Here is a 16,852-nt window from a genome sequence, read left to right on the forward strand (position 1 = left end):
GATCATCCTTTTTGTTACACACAGTCTAGTGTTTCCAACAGACACAAGGGACCAAAAGCAGACAAAAGTCTGTATTTATGTTGCTAATCTGCCACAACTGAAGGTTTTTATTTCTTTATTTGTAGATTCTAAGGTCCTACAACATAGATGTTGGTACATCTCGTCAGCGTTTTTGATGAGATTGTATGCAGGTTGATAATGAAAGTAATTATTTGTTTCAGCCATACAGCTGTGTCTGTAAACAACCTGCACCCAGAATGACTGATTGCACCTGTTCCAAACCCTCAATCCTTCATAAAGCATCATATTCTTATCTTTCCTTGTAATGTTTTCTATCTGCAGCCTTCTGTGTTGAATTAGTTTTTCTACATTGATTTGATGCACTTCTGCCAACTGTGTTCTTAGACTATAAATGCAGCCATCAGAACTAACACTGAAGTCAGACTTTAAATGAGTCTTGTTCACTATATTCTAAATTTTGTTCCTAATGAAGAGAAACCTGTTTCTGATGTGTCTCCTTACTCACTGTGGGAGGCTTTACCAAGGTACAAATATTTTGACTCTGTAATCACTATGAAGTCACATTTAAAAGGGAAACACAATGTAAGTTACATATCTGGTGTTTGCAAAAAAAAAGGTATTCAAAGAGAGTATTGATAGAGGCAGTGATGAAGAGGTTTGCATATGAAGGGGAAATCTGTGGAGGAGCAACAGTAGTTTAACTATGTTACAGTGTCATATTGGACACGTGGTTCCATCAGACTGCAGCAGTTAAAGAGTCTCTAATGTCATCCAAAAATATCAATGTAGAAAACGTATGTACTTGCTTTATGTTTTATTGTTTAATGTTTTTACACTGAACAACATAAACTAAACTAATGTAAAGTAATTTTCTTAAAACATATCCAAAATACAATAAAATACTTTTTACAGACTATACATTTAAAATCAGTAAACCTTCAAATATATGAATCACACAAACGATACCTCAAATCCAGGGAGAGATGATTATATTACTCCTGACCTTTGACCCAAGACCACAGTTCAGCAATCTAGAGACAACCAAACTGAGTTGTTTGTTCTTTGGTTATGAACTTTATCAGGACCTCACTGGTTTAAAAATAAAAGTAATAATATGAAAAAGTATAACATAAGATGTAAATCACAATCACAGAGCTGTTTTAACATTAATATATCAGAAAAAATAGGTAAATAGTGAGGCAGAGTAAAGACAAAAGTTTTGCTCACTTCAGTTGGACTTAATTTAGTCAGATAACATTCAGTCCCATTAAAAGAGTATTCCACCAATTTAACTTTGCACTCCAATAATATTTTTTAAAGGATCTAAATTAGTTCAGCAGAAGCAGAGATATTGTCTTATTTAGTTTATGCTATTATGCTGTAGTCTGTAATCTAAAGAGTTATCAAAAACACCCAAACTAGGCCCTGTAAATATTGGACTATAAACAGCCATTTTCTAAACCCACACATGCAAAACCTTTTCTGTTTACATTGTTGCGATGTTTGACATTTGAAGACAGGTATTAAACTTATTAGAACGGATTAAACAACATTACATAAAATCAAACAAATTATTCATGGTGAAATTACTGTCTTGCAGTAGTAAGTACAAATGGGATATATAATAAAGAGGGCAAACATCCACAACAACTAGAATCTGGAGACAACAAGTAGACACTGTACATTACCACTAAACATGAAGATTTCTCAAAATAAAAAAGTGAGTCTTTTTCAAGGAAATCAAATGGTTTCTCTACTCAGTGTGGTGGACAGGGGAGATGATCAGAGGGGTGGAGTTGTTACCACCCTGATTAAGAAAGGGACAGAAGAATGGGAGGAGTTTCTCATTGAAGGAGCAGCCGGTATAGGAGTAGATAAGAGCTGCAGCATCGACATCATAAAAGGAGACCAGACCCTCATCATAATCTACAAACACCCCAACCTTCTGAGGCTTTGACTTCAGACAGAGACGAACTGGATGGTCAGCAAGAGCAAAGTACTTATTTTCATTCGTCAAACATACAGTCCAGTAACCATTCTCACAGCTAATTGTGATTCTCTCCTTCCTGTTGATTGACTCTCTGGCAACTCCTAAAATCCAATCAGACTTTCCTTTAACCTGAACCTCAAAGTACATTTTTCCAGAAGAAACAGTTTGCTTCCCTAAGACACAGGCACCAATAGAAAATCTTTCTGGGTTGTCTGGGAGATTCTTCTCTGCATCAACATGATGGACTTGTTTCCCATCGTCAGACAGGATGAGATTGGGATTTGCTGTATCAGGATCAAGTGTCACATCCACTGCATACTGCTGGACCCACATCAGCTCACCGTATGTGAACATTTTCTTCAGTTTCTTCACCAGTTGAGCCACAACTGTCTTCACAGTCCCATCATATGACAGCGGACAGACTTTGACATCTGTCCAGTCTTTGGTGGGTGGAGCAGTGTTCAGGGATGGGAAGCTTTGGAGGAGGTTGAAGTGGTCTTCAGAGTGTGAGAGCTTCTCCAGCTCAGAACTTCTCTTCTTCAGCTCAGAGATTTCCTGCTCCAGCTCTTTGATGAATCCTTCAGCCTGTTTCTCTGTCCTTTTCTGCTTCTCTTCAATCATTGTGATGACTCTGGCCTGGTATTTCTCAACTGACTCCTTCAGTTTGGTAAAGGCCTGAACATCTTCTGCTATCTCTTGGTCTGCATTTTCCTTGCTGAGCTTGATGGATTGTTTGATCTCTTGAATCTTCAGTCGTCTCTTCTGGATCATCTGCTGAATCTCAGTCTCTGTCTTCTCCAGCTCGGCCTTCTTTTCTTCATATTCCTCTTTTAGAGGAACAACTTCATGTGCTTTGTGGTCTAAAATAGTGCAGACCATACAGACACATGTCTGATCATCCTTGCAGAACAACTCCAGCAGTTTATTGTGGTTCACACACATTCTTCCCTCCAGGTTCTCCACAGGATCAATCAGCTCATGTATTTTCAGTCCTGATGCTGTCAGATGAGGCTCCAGGTGAGTCTCACAGTAGGACACCAGACACACCAGACAGGACTTCACAGCCTTCAGTTTGGTTCCAGTACAGACGTCACAGGGTACTTCTCCTGGTTTGGCAGCTTGTTGCTCTGATCTGCTGCTGTTGGCTCTCTGTTGAGCTGACTGTCTGAACCGATCAACCATCTCATGTTGACCTGCAGCTCAGGTCTTGAGGAGAAAAGCTTTTTACAGATGGGACACTGGCATTGGACAGTATCACTATCCCAATTTTCACTGATGCAGTTTTTGCAGAAGTTGTGTCCACATGGTATGGCGACTGGATCAGTGAACACATCCATATAGATGGAGCACAGAAACTGATCTTGAGACAGCAGACTAGTGGCAGCAGACATATCTACACACTAAGAACAAAAAGTCAAAGTAATTACAGATTTTTCAATTGTTTTAAATATCAAACAATAATTACTGAATAATTAGGTAATTTTGTTTAACTACATTGCACTTAAGTGAAACTTTTATTTGACAGCTGTCAGTATTAAATTAAAAAAGAGAAGCATTTCCTGCTTGATTAGAGCTCAAGTATGTGTTAATGCTGGTTGTTTACATAATAGATATTGTCTGCTGTACTCACCAGTGTTTCTGCTGTAGATGAGAAAGACCTGATGAACTTAGTTTAAATTTGTCTGTAGAGAGAAACACAGAGTTGTCTCAACTGCAGTTCTCCTGTTGCTTCGACAGACTTTAAGTTTCATTTCAGGAATGTGACGTTGAAGTTCACCCGTTTTTCCACTATTGCTCCGCCTCTCACTGCAGCTCTGTTAGTGACGTATTGTTTCCTCCTTCCGGTTAATTATTGTGGCATATTTATATTTTTCCTAAAACATATCCAAAATACAATAAAATGCCTTTACATACTGTACATTTAAAATCAACAAACTAAATAAACCTTCACAATATGAATAACACAAACGATACCTCATATCCAGGGAGAGATGATTATATTACCCCTGACCTTTGACCCCAGACCACAGTTCAGCAATCTAGAGACAACCAAACTGAGTTGTTTGTTTTTCAGTTATGAAATTTATCTGGACCTCACTGGTTTAAAAATAAAAGTAATAATATGAAAAAGTATAACATAAGATGTAAATCACAATCACACAGCTGTTTTAACATTAATATATAATATATCAGAAAAAATAGATAAATAGTGAGGCAGAGTAAAGAGAAAAGTTTTGCTCACTTCAGTTGGACTTAATTTAGTCAGATAACATTCAGTCCCATTAAAAGAGTATTCCACCAATTTAACTTTGCACTCCAATAATATTTTTTAAAGGATCTAAATTAGTTCAGCAGAAGCAGAGATATTGTCTTATTTAGTTTATGCTATTATGCTGTAGTCTGTAATCTAAAGAGTTATCAAAAACACCCAAACTAGGCCCTGTAAATATTGGACTATAAACAGCCATTTTCTAAACCCACACATGCAAAACCTTTTCTGTTTACATTGTTGCGATGTTTGACATTTGAAGACAGGTATTAAACTTATTAGAACGGATTAAACAACATTACATAAAATCAAACAAATTATTCATGGTGAAATTACTGTCTTGCAGTAGTAAGTACAAATGGGATATATAATAAAGAGGGCAAACATCCACAACAACTAGAATCTGGAGACAACAAGTAGACACTGTACATTACCACTAAACATGAAGATTTCTCAAAATAAAAAAGTGAGTCTTTTTCAAGGAAATCAAATGGTTTCTCTACTCAGTGTGGTGGACAGGGGAGATGATCAAAGGGGTGGAGTTTTTACCGCCCTGATTAGAACAGGGACAGAAGAATGGGAGGAGATTCTCATTGAAGGAGCAACCAGTATACGAGTAGATAAGAGCTGAAGCATTGACATCATAAAAGGAGACCAGACCCTCCTCATAATCCACAAACACCCCAACCTTCTCAAGCTTTGACTTCAGAGAGAGACAGACTGGAGTATCAGCAAGAGCAAAGTACCAATTTTCATTCTTCAAGCATACAGTCCAGTAACCATTCTTACAGCTAATTGCAGATAGCCCCTTCCTGTTGATTGACTCTCTGGAAACTCCTGAAACCCAATCAGGCTTTCCTTTAACCTGAACCTCAAAGTACATTTTTCCAGAAGAAACAGTTTGCTTCCCTAAGACACAGAGACCAATAGAAAATCTTTCTGGGTTGTCTGGGAGATTCTTCTTTGCATCAACATGATGGACTTGTTTCCCATCATCAGACAGGATGAGTTTTGGATTTGCTGTATCAGGATCAAGTGTCACATCTACTGCATACTGCTGGACCCACATCAGCTCACTGTATGTGAACATTTTCTTCAGTCTCTCCACCAGTTGAGCCACAACTGTCTTCACAGTCCCATCATATGACAGCGGACGGACTCTGACTTCTGTCCAGTCTTTGGATGGTGGAGCAGCGTTCAGGGACGGGAAGCTTTGGAGGAGGTTGAAGTGGTCTTCAGAGTGTGTGAGCTTCTCCAGCTCAGAGATTTCCTGCTCCAGCTTTTTGATGAATCCTTCAGCCTGTTTCTCTGTCCTTTTCTGCTTCTCTTCAATCATTGTGATGACTCTGGCCTGGTATTTCTCAACTGACTCCTTCAGTTTGGTAAAGGCCTGAACATCTTCTGCTATCTCTTTGTCTGCATTTTCCTTGCTGAGCTTGACAGATTGTTTGATCTCTTGAATTTTCAGTCGTCTCTTCTGGATCATCTGCTGAATCTCAGCCTCTGTCTTCACCAGCTCAGCCTTCTTTTCTTCATATTCTTGTTTCAGCGGAACAACATTATGTGCCTTGTGGTCTAAAATAGTGCAGAGCATACAGACACATGTCTGATCATCCTTGCAGAACAACTCCAGCAGTTTATTGTGGTTCACACACATTCTTCCCTCCAGGTTCTCCACAGGATCAATCAGCTGATGTATTTTCAGTCCTGATGCTGTCAGATGAGGCTCCAGGTGAGTCTCACAGTAGGACACCAGACACACCAGACAGGACTTCACAGCCTTCAGTTTGGTTCCAGTGCAGACGTCACAGGGAACTTCTCCTGGTTTGGCAGCTTGTTGCTCTGATCTGCTGCTGCTGGCTCTCTGTTGAGCTGACTGTCTGAACCGATCAACCATCTCAGAGATGAAAATGTTGACCTGCAGCTCAGGTTTTGTGTAGAAAAGCATTTTACAGATGGGACACTGGCATTGGACAGCAATATTCCAGTGTTCAGTGATGCAGTTTTTGCAGAAGTTGTGTCCACATGGTGTACTGACTGGATCAGTGAACACATCCAGGCAGATGGAGCACAGAAACTGATCTTCGGACAGCAGACTAGTGGCAGCAGCCATATCTACACACCAAGGACAAAAAGTCAAAGTAATTACAGATTTTTCAATTGTTTTAAATATCAAACAATGATTACTGAATAATTAGGTCATTTTGTATAACTACATTGCACTTAAGTGAAAGTTTTATTTGACAGCTGTCAGTATTAAATGAAAAGAGAAGCATTTCTTGCTTGATTAGAGCTCAAGTATGTGTTAATGCTGGTTGTTTAAATAATAGATATTGTCTGCTGTACTCACCACTGTTTCTGCTGTAGATGAGAAAGACCTGATGAACTTAGTTTAAATTGTCTGTAGAGAGAAACACAGAGTTGTCTCAACTGCAGTTCTCCTGTTGCTTTGACAGACTTTAAGTTTCATTTCAGGAATGTGACGTTGAAGTTCACCCGTTTTTCCACTATTGCTCCGCCTCTCACTGCAGCTCTGTTAGTGATGTATTGTTTCCTCCTTCAGGGTGATTATTGTGGCATATTTATGGCACAGGATTCATTTAATGGGGAGGTGCATGTGGGCATCCTCTAGTGACAGGAGGCTTGATCATTTCTTTCATATATTCTTTGCTACAGCAGCCATTAGAATATATATTTACAAAAAGACAACCACTGAGCTCAGTTAAAAATAACTGAGCTCAAATAACAATAGTTAGACCATTTTCACAGTTTTCACATTGTTCAAATAAGGAATTTTCAAGTAGTATATTGCATCTAAAGAAAGTCAAGTGAAGAGAAAGCATTGCTTGAAAACTCCCTCTGCTCTAAAAATCTAAAGATGTGGAATACACAGTGCTTCTTACTAATAACTCCTGATCATCCTTTTTGTTACACACAGTCTAGTGTTTCCAATAGACACAAGGGACCAAAAGCAGACAAAAGTCTGTATTTATGTTGCTAATCTGCCACAACTGAAGTTTTTTATTTCTTTATTTGTAGATTCTAAGGTCCTAAGACAGAGATGTTGGTACATCTCGTCAGCGTTTTTGATGAGATTGTATGCAGGTTGATAATGAAAGTAATTATTTGTTTCAGCCCTACAGGAGTGTCTGTAAACAACCTGCACCCAGAATGACTGACTGCACCTGTTCCAAACCCTCAATCCTTCATAAAGCATCATATTCTTATCTTTCCTTGTAATGTTTTCTATCTGCAGCCTTCTGTGTTGAATTAGTTTTTCTACATTGATTTGATGCACTTCTGCCAACTGTATTCTTAGACTATAAATGCAGCCATCAGAACTCACAAAAATATCACATAGAGAGAAAAGTCAGCAAAACATTTTTAAAAAGTGCAAACACTGAAGTCAGACTTTAAATGAGTCTTGTTCACTATATTCTAAATTTTGTTCCTAATGAAGAGAAACCTGTTTCTGATGTGTCTCCTTACTCACTGTGGGAGGCTTTACCAAGGTACAAATATTTTGACTCTGTAATCACTATGAGGTCACATTTAAAAGGGAAACACAAGGTAAGTTACATATCTGGTGTTTGCAAAAAAAAAGTATGCAAAGAGAGTATTGATAGAGGCAGTGATGAAGAGGTTTGCATATGAAGGGGAAATCTGTGGAGGAGCAACAGTAGTTTAACTGTGTCACAGTGTCATATTGGACACATGTGGTTCCATCAGACTGCAGCAGTTAAAGAGTCTCTAATGTCATCCAAAAATATCAATGTAGGAAACGTATGTACTTGCTTTATGTTTTATTGTTTAATGTTTTTACACTGAACAACAAACTAAACTAATGGAAAGTAATTTCCTAAAACATATCCAAAATACAATAAAATACTTTTTACAGACTATACATTTAAAATCAGTAAACGTTCACAATATGAATCACACAAACGATACCTCAAATCCAGGGAGAGATGATTATATTACTCCTGACCTTTGACCCCAGACCACAGTTCAGCAAGCGAGAGACAACCAAACTGAGTTGTTTGTTCTTTGGTTATGAACTTTATCAGGACCTCACTGGTTTAAAAATAAAAGTAATAATATGAAAAAGTATAACATAAGATGTAAATCACAATCACAGAGCTGTTTTAACATTAATATATCATATATCAGAAAAAATAGGTAAATAGTGAGGCAGAGTAAAGAGAAAAGTTTTGCTCACTTCAGTTGAACTTAATTTAGTCAGATAACATTCGGTCCCATTAAAAGAGTATTCCACCAATTTAACGTTGCACTCCAATAATATTTTTTAAAGGATCTAAATTAGTTCAGCAGAAGTAGAGATATTGTCTTATTTAGTTTATGCTATTATGCTGTAGTCTGTGATCTAAAGAGTTATCAAAAACACCCAAACTAGGCCCTGTAAATATTGGACTATAAACAGCCATTTTCTAAACCCACACATGCAAAACCTTTTCTGTTTACATTGTTGTAATGTTTGACATTTGAAGACATGTATTACACTTATTAGAACAGATTAAACAACATTACATAAAATCAAACAAATTATTCATGATGAAATTACTGTCTTGCAGAAGAAAGTAGAAATGGGATATATAATAAAGAAGGCAAACATCCACAACAACTAGAATCTGAAGAAAACAAGAACACACTGTACATTACCACTAAACATGGAGATTTCTCACATTAAAAAACAGTAAAATCAAATCAAGGAAATCAAATGGTTTCTCTACTCAGTATGGTGGACAGAGGAGATGATCAGAGGGGCTGAGTTGTTACCACCCTGATTAAGATAGGGACAGAAGAATGGGAGGAGTTTCTCATTGAAGGAGCAGCCGGTATAGGAGTAGATAAGAGCTGAAGCATCGACATCATAAAAGGAGACCAGACCCTTATCATAATCTACAAACACCCCAATCTTCTCAAGCTTTGACTTCAGAGAGAGACAGACTGGAGTATCAGCAAGAGCAAAGTACAGATTTTCATTCCTCAAACGTAGAGCCCAGTAACCATTCTTACAGCTAATTGTGATTCTCCCCTTCCTGTTGATTGATTCTCTGGCAACTCCTAAAATCCAATCAGACTTTCCTTTAACCTGAACTTCAAAGTAAATTTTTCCAGAAGAAACAGTTTGCTTCCCTAAGACACAGAGACCAATAGAAAATCTCTCTGGGTTGTCTGGGAGATTCTTCTCTGCATCAACGTGATGGACTTGTTTCCCATCATCAGACAGGATGAGTTTTGGATTTGCTGTATCAGGATCAAGTGTCACATCCACTGCATACTGCTGGACCCACATCAGCTCACCGTATGTGAAAATTTTCTTCAGTTTCTCCACCAGTTGATCCACAACTGTCTTAATAGTCCCATCATATGACGGCAGACAGACTTTGACTTCTGTCCAGTCTTTGGTGGGTGGAGCAGCGTTCAGGGATGGGAAGCTTTGGAGGAGGTGGAGGTGGTCTTCAGAGTGTGAGAGCTTCTCCAGCTCAGAACTCCTCTTCTTCAGCTCAGAGATTTCCTGCTCCAGCTCTTTGATGAATCCTTCAGCCTGTTTCTCTGTCCTTTTCTGCTTCTCTTCAATCATTGTGATGACTCTGGCCTGGTATTTCTCAACTGACTCCTTCAGTTTGGTAAAGGCCTGAACATCTTCTGCTATCTCTTTGTCTGCATTTTCCTTGCTGAGCTTGACAGATTTTTTGATCTCTTGAATCTTCAGTCGTCTCTTCTGGATCATCTGCTGAATCTCAGCCTCTGTCTTCTCCAGCTCGGCCTTCTTTTCTAAATATTCCTCTTTCAGAGGAACAACTTCATGTGCTTTGTGGTCTAAAATAGTGCAGAGCATACAGACACATGTCTGATCATCCTTGCAGAACAACTCCAGAGCTTTATCGTGCTTCATACACATCCTGCCTTCCAGGTTCTCCACAGGATTGATCAGCTCATGTCTTTTCAGACCTGATATATTCAGATGAGGCTCCAGGTGAATCTCACAGTAGGACACCAGACACACCAGACAGGACTTCACAGCCTTCAGTTTGGTTCCAGTGCAGATGTCACAGGGAACTTCTCCTGGTTTGGCAGCTTGTTGCTCTGATCTGCTGCTGCTGGCTCTCTGTTGAGCTGACTGTCTGAACTGAGCAACCATCTCAGAGATGAAAACGTTGACCTGCAGCTCAGGTTTTGTGTAGAAAAGCTTTTTACAGATGGGACATTGGCATTGGACAGCAATATTCCAGTGTTCACTGATGCAGTTTTTGCAGAAGTTGTGTCCACATGGTATGGCGACTGGATCAGCGAACACATCCAGACAGATGGGGCACAATAACTGATCTTTAGACAGCAGACTAGTGGCAGCAGACATATCTACACACCAAGGACAAAAGTAAAAGTAGTTACAGAATTGTTGATACTTTTAAATATCAAGGAATGATTGCTGAAATATTAAGAGGTCATTTTGTATTATACATGTGACACATCGTGCTTGAAAAGAGATACGAAAAGAGAGGCATTTCCTGGTTGGATAGAGCCCAAGTATGTGCTAATGTTGGTTGTCTATTGTACTCACCAGTGTTTCTGCTGTGTTGCTGAGAAAAATTGAATGAACTTAGTTTATTTTTTCTCTAAAGAGAAACAGAGAGAGTTGTCTGAGTTTTGCTCCTAACGTTTTGACAAACTTTCAGTTTCATTTCAGGAGTGTGACGTTGAAGCTCATATATCTTTAACTCTTGCTCTGCCTGTTGCTGCAGCTCTGTTGGTGACTTTTTTACCTCTTTCAGGGTGATTATTGTGAAATATTTTTAGAACAAGATACATTTCATAGGGAGCAAAGTACATAACCTGTATATGGACACTCTCTGGTTGTTGGAGACTTAATACTTGTTTTCACGTCTTTGTCTTTGTATTTGTCTTTGTTCTGCAATGGGAGGCTAAAGTATAGCAGCCATTAGAACATACATTCACAAAAAGGCAACTACTGAGTTCAGTTTCAATATAGAGTTTTAAGCCTGTTTATATCACCTGTTTTTTTCCCACTGTACAACAAAAAATAGAGAAAAAACCGTAGGAAACAGTTTCGGATTGGATTGCATTGGATTTAATTAACCTCTTAACTTGATATATCCTCGTCACTGCACCTGAGCAGCTCTGGGGTCCACTCAGCTGCCACTTAACAAGAGCTATAAATGAGCAACTGTACATACTTGGCCAGCTCTTTGCATGCAAATTACATGAACCACCGATTCACTCACTCAGTCACACTCAGCTGGTCAGCTCTTAATGAGCACCAGCGAGGGAAAAATCACTATCACACACACCTTTGTTGAAAATAGCACACACACGAAGGATCTGTCTGTCGATTATCTATATTTTTTTCTTATTGTCAACAGATCTCATGCGCAGAGACAAACCAACAATGAAGTATTATTAAAGAAAGAAAGAAAAATACCCTTCACAATATGAATCACACAAACAATACCTCATATCCATGGACAGATGATTATCTTCCCCCAGAGCAGTTTTTACATTAATATATCAGAAAAAGATTGCTACATAATGAGGCAAAGAGTGAAGAGTAAAGTTTGTTGTCATGTAGTGCGGAGCAGATGGGCCCAATTGCAGGACACTGCAGGCTCAGTGAGGCTGAGGAAACTTCTTCTTTGATAAGGACATGAGCAGACCAAAAACAAAGCTAACAGCTCAAAGCAAAAACTGATCACAGTCGTGCTTCACAAACTTGGACAATACATAACAATACCTAACAGACTAAACCGAGGATCCGACAAAGACTGAATAGAAATCCAGGGCTAAAATACAAACTGAACTAATGAGGAAATGGGGAACAGATGACTGGACAGGGGAACAGGCAAGCAGCTGATGGTTGAGGGAGACACTGGGAGCAGGGAAGGGCTGACGAGGCTGATAAGGGACAGGTGTGTAGAAAACAGAGCAGGGCAGGGCTAAAGAGCTTGATGCAGGGCAGGTGTGGAGGGGAAAAAACAGGCTTGGGAGGAGTGCAGGAATACACAAAGCAAACAGAACACAAACCTCTTGATACAAACCAGTCTATATTAACCTGTCCAGGAAGATACATGAATATAAACTCAAGTACACAACACTATGAGCTAATCAGAAATACGAGACAGTCCTTTAAAGGTACAACACAAATAATATGAACAAGCAAAATCAAATGACCAAAAGGACTGGGAAACAGAAGTGTAACATAGTACAGATAGTACAGTTACAAAGTGCTTTACAGTGATATTGGGACACGAAGAAAATAGGACACAAAAACCATGAAAGACATATTCAAGAACACATACAGACATCTCACACATACGAACACAGCAAGCATACAGTCATCACCCAGAGCACACACTTGAATTTATGAAATGTTATGAGAAAGCCATTCTAAAAAAAAGGAGGCTTTTAGGTGTTTTTTGAAACAGTCAACAGATTCAGCTGATCTGATGGAAGTGAGGAGATTGTTCCAAAGTCTGGGTGCCAGGGCAACAAAAGCACAGTCGCCTTGGTTTTTTAGTTTGGCACGTGGTACGGCCAACAGGTTTTGGTTGGAAGACCTAAGTGACCGCATGGTAGTATATGGGCTTAGTAGCTTGGATATATATGCAGGAGCTAAACCGTGTAAGGCCTTATAAGTGATTAAGAGATTCTTGAAATCAATCCTGAACTTCACTGGCAGCCAATGCAGTGAGGCTAAAACAGGAGTGATGTGGAATCTGTGGCCAGTCCTAGTTAATAGCCTTGCTGCTGCATTTCGTGCAAGCTGAAGACGTGACAGGTCAGCTTGGCTAAGGCAAGTGAAAAGGGAGTTACAGTAATCGAGACGGGAAAAAATGAAGGCATGAATGATATGCTCTAGGTCAGAGGCTGACAGTAATGGTCTGATTTTTGCAATGTTCCGAAGTTGAAAAAAGCAGGATTTAACCATTTTATTGACATGGTGTTCAAATTTCAATTTAGGGTCAAATATAACACCAAGATTCCTGGCATTAGTTTTGACATAGGGGGCAAGTGGGCCAATATGCTGAATGATGCCTTTAGCAGTATTTTCGGGGCCAAAAATAAGAAGCTCAGCTTTGTCAGAATTTAACTGATATAAACAGCCATTTTCTAAACCCACACATGCAAAACCTTTTCTATTTCCATTGTTGTGATGTTTGACATTTGAAGACAGGTATTACACTTATTAGAACAGAATAAACAACATTACATAAAATCAAACAAATTATTCATGGTGAAATTACTGTGTTGCGGTAGTAAGTAGAAATGGGATATATAATAAAGAGGGCAAACATCTACAACAACTAGAATCTGCAGAAAACAAGAACACACTGTACATTACCACTAAACATGGAGATTTCCTACATTAAGTAACAGTGAAATCAAATCAAGGAAATCAAATGGTTTTTCTACTCAGTGTGGTGGACAGGGGAGATGATCAGAGGGGTGGAGTTTTTACCGCCCTGATTAAGACAGGGACAGAAGAATGGGAGGAGTTTCTCATTGAAAGAGCAGCCAGTATACGAGTAGATAAGAGCTGAAGCATTGACATCATAAAAGGAGACCAGACCCTCCTCATAATCTACAAACACCCCAACCTTCTCAAGCTTTGACTTCGGAGGGAGATGGACTGGACTGTCAGCAAAAACAAAATGCTCTTCATTCCTAAAATCTACAGTCCAGTAACCATTCTCACAGCTAATTGTGATTCTCCCCTTCCTGTTGATTGACTCTCTGGCAACTCCTAAAACCCAATCAGACTTTCCTTTAACCTGAACCTCAAAGTAAATTCTTCCAGAGGAAACAATCTGCTTCCCTAAGACACAGGCACCAATAGAAAATCTCTCTGGGTTGTCTGGGAGATTCTTCTTTGCATCAACATGATGGACTTGTTTCCCATCATCAGACAGGGTGAGTTTTGGATTTGCTGTATCAGGATCAAGTGTCACATCCACTGCATATTGCTGGACCCACATCAGCTCAGCCTTTGTGAACATTTTCTTCAGTCTCTCCACCAGTTGGGCCAACGCTTTCTTAATAGTCCCATCATATGATGGTGGATAGACTCTTATTTCTGTCCAGTCTTTGGTGGATGGAGCAGCGTTCAGGGACGGGAAGCTTTGGAGGAGGTTGAAGTGGTCTTCAGAGTGTGAGAGCTTCTCCAGCTCAGAACTCCTCTTCTTCAGCTCAGAGATTTCCTGCTCCAGCTCTTTGATGAATCCTTCAGCCTGTTTCTCTGTCCTTTTCTGCTTCTCTTTAGTAACTGTGATGACTCTGGCCTGGTATTTCTCAACTGACTCCTTCAGTTTGGTAAAGGCCTGAACATCTTCTGCTATCTCTTTGTCTGTATTTTCCTTGCTGAGCTTGACGGATTGTTTGATCTCTTGAATTTTCAGTCGTCTCTTCTGGATCATCTGCTGAATCTCAGCCTCTGTCTTCACCAGCTCGGCCTTCTTTTCTCCATATTCCTCTTTCAGAGGAACAACATTATGTGTCTTATGGTCTAAAATAGTGCAGAGCATACAGACACATGTCTGATCATCCTTGCAGAACAACTCCAGAGCTTTATTGTGCTTCATACACATCCTGCCTTCCAGGTTCTCCACAGGATTGATCAGCTCATGTCTTTTCAGACCTGATGCTGTCAGATGAGGCTCCAGGTGATTCTCACAGTAGGACACCAGACACACCAAACAGGACTTCACAGCCTTCAGTTTGGTTCCAGTGCAGACATCACAGGGAACTTCTCCTGGTTTGGCAGCTTGTTGCTCTGATCTGCTGCTGCTGGCTCTCTGTTGAGCTGACTGTCTGAACCGATCAACCATCTCAGAGATGAAAACGTTGACCTGCAGCTCAGGTTTTGTGTAGAAAAGCTTTTTACAGATGGGACACTGGCATTGGACAGCAATATTCCAGTGTTCACTGATGCAGTTTTTGCAGAAGTTGTGTCCACATGGTGTACTGACTGGATCAGTGAACACATCCAGACAGATGGGGCACAAAAACTGATCTTCAGACAGCAGACTAGTGGCAGCAGACATATCTACACACCAAGGACAAAAGTAAAAGTAGTTACAGAATTGTTGACAATTTTAAATATCAAGCAATGACTACTGAAATATTAGGAGGTCATTTTGTATTATACACATGACACATCATACTTGTATGATAAGAGAGGCATTTCTTGGTTGGATAGAGCCCAAGTATGTGTTAATGCTGGTTGTTTATTGTACTCACCAGTGTTTCTGCTGTGTTGCTGAGAAAAACTGAATAAACTATTATTTTTTCTCTAAAGAGAAACAGAGAGAGTTGTCTGAGTTTTGCTTTTAACGCTTTGACAAACTTTCAGTTTCATTTCAGGAGTGTGACTTTGAAGCTCATATGTCTTTCACTGTTGCTCTGCCTGTTGCTGCAGCTCTGTTGGTGACTTATTGCAATATATTTTTAGAACAAGATACATTTCATAGGGAGCAAAGTACATAACCTGTATATGGACACCCTCTGGTTATTGGAGACTTAATACTTGTTTTCACGTCTTTGTCTATGTATTTGTCTTTGTTCTGCAGTGGGAGGCTACAGTATAGCAGCCATTAGAACATACATTCACAAAAAGGCAACTACTGAGTTCAGTTTCAATATAGAGTTTTAAGCCTGTTTATATCACCTGTTTTTTTCCCACTGTACAACAAAAAATAGAAAAAACTGTAGGAAACAGTTTCAGATTGGATTGCATTGGATTTAATTAACCTCTTAACTTGATATATCCTCGTCACTGCACCTGAGCAGCTCTGGGGTCTACTCAGCTGCCACTTAACAAGAGCTATAAATGAGCAACTGTACATACTTGGCCAGCTCTTTGCATGCAAATTACATGAACCACCGACTCACTCACTCAGTCACACTCAGCTGGTCAGCTCTTAATGAGCACCGGCGAGGGAAAATCACTATCACGCACACCTTTGTTGAAAATAGCACACACGAAGGATATGTCTGTCGATTTTCTGTATTTTTTCTTATTGTATTGAGTATTATTAGCATTAGGAGCTGTTAAACTTATGTGCCCAAACTCTTCAGACTGAAGGAACATATCATCCAGAAAGAAAGAAAGAAAGAAAGAAAGAAAGAAAAATATAGAAAATCGACAGACATATATAGCCTTTAAAGCAGAAGTAACACAAAAACGATCATGCAGAGCTGCATTAATAATGTATGGGGAGGAAAATGCTCTCTCTCCCAGTAGAGAAAGGGTTATTAGTGTTTTTAAATAATTGGCCTGAGGACGTGCTTGAGTGGTCCTGTTACACTGTATATATATATGCTGAGAGAGGAGGAGGAGGAAGAGGAGGAGGTAAGGAAAGGGGAGATGCAAAGTTAGAGGAGGGAGTAAGGTTGAAGAAGTGCAAAGAGGAAGAGGCTGAAAGTAAGAGCGAGGGATAAAGAGAAGAAAAAAGCAAGAGAAAGACAGAGAAATGGTGAGAGAATACAGGAAGAGAAGTGAGAGAGGGGAAGAAGAGGTAGAAGAGAGTGGGAGA

At 39.5% G+C, this 16,852-nt stretch overlaps 4 protein-coding genes across 4 annotated transcripts; all 4 read right to left on the reverse strand.

The window, feature by feature from the left end:
• Positions 1-532: 532 nt before the first annotated feature.
• LOC137199783 (E3 ubiquitin-protein ligase TRIM21-like) lies at positions 533-7,464 on the reverse strand. The gene is made up of 2 exons (XM_067614324.1): positions 3,948-7,464; positions 533-893 (listed from the first exon to the last, which is right to left on the reverse strand). The coding sequence occupies exon 1, from the start codon at positions 6,391-6,393 to the stop codon at positions 4,780-4,782; it is 1,614 nt and encodes a 537-aa protein (XP_067470425.1). The 5' UTR covers positions 6,394-7,464; the 3' UTR covers positions 533-893; positions 3,948-4,779.
• On the reverse strand, positions 985-3,403 carry LOC137199785 (E3 ubiquitin-protein ligase TRIM21-like). The gene has a single exon (XM_067614325.1). The coding sequence runs from the start codon at positions 3,191-3,193 to the stop codon at positions 1,775-1,777; it is 1,419 nt and encodes a 472-aa protein (XP_067470426.1). The 5' UTR covers positions 3,194-3,403; the 3' UTR covers positions 985-1,774.
• A 651-nt stretch (positions 7,465-8,115) lies between the features above and the next one.
• On the reverse strand, positions 8,116-11,322 carry LOC137199781 (E3 ubiquitin-protein ligase TRIM21-like). Its single transcript, XM_067614322.1, has 2 exons — positions 10,867-11,322; positions 8,116-10,664 (listed from the first exon to the last, which is right to left on the reverse strand). The coding sequence occupies exon 2, from the start codon at positions 10,660-10,662 to the stop codon at positions 9,028-9,030; it is 1,635 nt and encodes a 544-aa protein (XP_067470423.1). The 5' UTR covers positions 10,663-10,664; positions 10,867-11,322; the 3' UTR covers positions 8,116-9,027.
• Positions 11,323-11,646: 324 nt separating this feature from the next.
• Positions 11,647-15,681, reverse strand: LOC137199782 (E3 ubiquitin-protein ligase TRIM21-like). The gene is made up of 2 exons (XM_067614323.1): positions 15,558-15,681; positions 11,647-15,363 (listed from the first exon to the last, which is right to left on the reverse strand). Exon 2 carries the CDS (start codon positions 15,359-15,361, stop codon positions 13,730-13,732), a length of 1,632 nt encoding a protein of 543 aa, XP_067470424.1. The 5' UTR covers positions 15,362-15,363; positions 15,558-15,681; the 3' UTR covers positions 11,647-13,729.
• Between the last annotated feature and the right edge of the window lie 1,171 nt (positions 15,682-16,852).

This window comes from Thunnus thynnus, chromosome 16 (assembly GCF_963924715.1).
Source record: "Thunnus thynnus chromosome 16, fThuThy2.1, whole genome shotgun sequence".
Taxonomy (NCBI): domain Eukaryota; kingdom Metazoa; phylum Chordata; class Actinopteri; order Scombriformes; family Scombridae; genus Thunnus; species Thunnus thynnus.